Source organism: Malania oleifera, chromosome 5 (genome assembly GCF_029873635.1).
Source record: "Malania oleifera isolate guangnan ecotype guangnan chromosome 5, ASM2987363v1, whole genome shotgun sequence".
In the NCBI taxonomy this organism is placed as follows: domain Eukaryota; kingdom Viridiplantae; phylum Streptophyta; class Magnoliopsida; order Santalales; family Ximeniaceae; genus Malania; species Malania oleifera.
In genome coordinates, this window is record NC_080421.1 from 9,090,381 (window position 1) to 9,093,474 (window position 3,094).

The 3,094-nt window shown below is 42.5% G+C and overlaps 1 protein-coding gene across 1 annotated transcript; it reads right to left on the reverse strand.

Annotated features, from left to right (window-relative positions):
* Positions 1 to 265: 265 nt before the first annotated feature.
* LOC131156497 (uncharacterized) lies at positions 266 to 1,518 on the reverse strand. Its single transcript, XM_058110225.1, has one exon. The coding sequence runs from the start codon at positions 1,159 to 1,161 to the stop codon at positions 481 to 483; it is 681 nt and encodes a 226-aa protein (XP_057966208.1). The 5' UTR covers positions 1,162 to 1,518; the 3' UTR covers positions 266 to 480.
* Between the last annotated feature and the right edge of the window lie 1,576 nt (positions 1,519 to 3,094).

Here is a 3,094-nt window from a genome sequence, read left to right on the forward strand (position 1 = left end):
GAAATTCCTTTGTTACAGCTGTGTTCAATCTTAACAGTGGCTGGCTTCTCTCTCACTCCTGATTCCCTTATCTAAGGAAAATGAAATATCATCAACTCACTACCACTTTTTGGTTTTGGCATCAATCCAAACATCTGCAAATTTGAAATTTCAGTGTGTTTCCTGCTTTGACAGAGTCGTGCTATACAGCCTACGTCAATCGTCAAGCTTTCCTTTATCATTTTATTTTTTCATCTTTGGATTGAATTGAACAATGATCAAGAGAAGCAATAAACCCCAGAAGGGAATTTTGATCTTCATGAAAATACTGTACACGCCCATAGCATTGTAATTAAAAAAAGATACAATGTTTCAAGAAAGATTTCCTTGCAGTCCCAAGTGTTTTACCATATGCAGAGGGAAAAGAACAAAGAGAAGAACTGAAAAACACGTAGGTTCCTCTTCAGCTGCTGCTGGCAGCTGCCACCAAAGAACAAAAGCTTAGGACTCTTCTTCCCTCAGAAGCCTTTGCTGCCTGGCGATGAAATCCTCGACAGTGCGCCGAAACTCCTCGTTGCTCATATTGTCCTCTGAGTACGAACGCTCGACCTGTTTCACACCAAAATCTGAACTTTTTTGGTATTTCTCGGTCTCCGACCGCTTTAGTACATGGAGAGACTTTTTGCAGTGATCAAGCACTAAATTCTCTGATCGGTTCCTCCTATAATTCTTCTTGGTTTCTGCAGAACAAGTATGCACTTCTGTGGAAACTCTCTTTTCTATGCCGGTGCCCTGTTTTGCCCTGTACTTGGCCTCATCTTTACCAATCCTCAGCCCTTTTTCACTGCTGTCCATGATTTTTTCAATTATTCCAGTTTCTATGCTATTCCCAGCAGGGTCTTGAGTTGAGAACTGACCCGATTTTGAGAAGAGAATTATGATTATCGCATTTCCGACTACGAACACAAACCGGGGGCTTAGGAGGGCGACAAATAAGTCCCGGAAATAATCTCCGAACAGTTTGACAGAGACAGGAAGCTGTGAAGAAATCCTGGAGACCATGATCAGAAAAACGCATAGCTCAATGAAACGGCAGAGTGTTGCAAGCTTCTGAAGCCGGCGGTACCTCAGGATTGCATTAGCTTTCTCAGCTTTGACATTTCGAATGGTGAATGAATCCATCAGCCACAAATAACCAGAAAAATCCAAATCCAATTCCAAAATGATATCGGAACTTCAAGGTTCTTTGATGTTATTCAAAGGAAAATTGATTTCCAAACAGAGTTTTGGCAGAGGCCATTAGCTCGAATAGAGAGAAGAGAAAGATTACTGCAAACATGGCGGATTTTAAAAGATTTCGATGTTTTGGAACTGATTTAACAAAATTCTCAAGATGGTTGTAGCGTGAAAGCAAAGGAAGATCCAAGGAGAAGGGCAAGCACGGGAAAAAAACAGATTAGGCTCTGTTTTTGCTGCTACTCTGCAGAGTTCATTGGTTCCAACTTCTTTTGGCTTTTCTTGAATGAAAATGATTTTGGGTTCTTTGAATTCTGTAAGGTGGGTGGGATTGCTATTTATAGAGTTCAAGGAAATTGATTTTTTATTTATTTATTTTTTAAAATTCCTTAACTCATGTGCTTTTATTTTGTTACATCTTTTTCACTCTGTGAATTTTTCTTTATAGCATCTTATTAGCTTTTTCTCTTTTCCATAATGCTGTCTGAAACTTAATTCAAATCTCTAGTAGTCACTGCTTATGAATAGGGGTGGCAAAACGGGTCATAACCCGTTGGGTCACCCGGACCCGTTCGTTTGAAACGGGTTCGGGTTTAAGAAAGTCAACCCATTTAATAAATGGGCGGGTCACGGGTTGACCCGTTTATACATTGGTCAACCGGGTTTGGACCGGGTCACCCAACGGGTGACCCGTTTATTTGGCTCCTATTCCTATATATATATTACACATAAACCTTAAACCCTAAATTTCCTTGTAGCCGCGGCTGCCTCCTGCTGGGTTTCACTACCCTCGTCCAGTCGTCCCTTCTGCTTCGTAGCGTGGGAGATGGGCGGCCATCTTCATCAATCATCATCCGGCTGCAGACTTGCATAGTTACAAATTTACAATATCCTTCCCTCTCCGACAAAATCCCAATCTCGACTCCACGGCTTCGCCTCTCTCGCAAATAGTCTCCTCTCCTACGGCATACCCTCTCGCCTCTCAAGCCCTCGACTCTCGCTCTTTACTCTCGCAATCGCAACCTCACAGCCTCGCAGGTGATAGGTCAGTTCGAACTTTGACTCCGCAGTTCTCCACTCATGTCTGGTCTGATCTGCCAGAACAGATCTGGTCATTCTCGGGACTTGCCGTCGTCTCCATCCCAATCTTCGTCTCCGTCTTCATCTCCGTGTCCAGCTGACTCGTGGTCATTCAGGCTTTACTCGCTTAGTTTACTGATTTTGTTTGAATCTGAGTGAGGAAGCCGTGAGAGAGAGAGCCTCTGAAAGATACTGAGTGAAGAAGCTTGATACCCCTTCAGCCGTGAGAGACTGAGAGTGAGATGTGCTAAAATTTGGAATTTTAATTTTTTAAATAAATAAGAGAGATGTGCTGGGGTTTTAAAATTTTAAAATAATATATATATATATATATATATATATATTTAAATGGGTAACCCGCGATCCGCCCGTTTATTAAACGGGCGGGTTAGGGTTTATATGATTGGCACCCGTTTAACCTCGACCCGTTAAAGACCCGATCCGTTTACGACCCGGCTCGCTGGTGACCCGCCCAGACCCGGCCCGCCCGCCCGTTTTGCCACCTCTACTTATGAACCACGCGGTTCCGTAGAAACAAAAGTCACCAAGAACAGAGTGAAGGAACTCCCAAGATGCCCTGTTATATAGAACAGTGAAATTTCAAGTTAGATTCAATCCACCAAAGTCTTAGATCCGAATCCTCAAGACGTGAAGGAGTTGTTCTACAAGAAAAACCTCAAGCAAATCAAGCTAGGTTTAATGTTTCAAACCTACTAAAGGCTCTCTTAGGTTTGTTGTTCAAGTTCAAATATTGCGAGTCCAAAATACCAATCTTACCCATGTGAAATTCTCATGTACA

Excerpts from the sequence above, each read along its gene's own strand:
- LOC131156497 (XM_058110225.1), bottom strand. The coding sequence starts at position 1,161 with ATGGATTCATTCACCATTCGAAATGTCAAAGCTGAGAAAGCTAATGCA.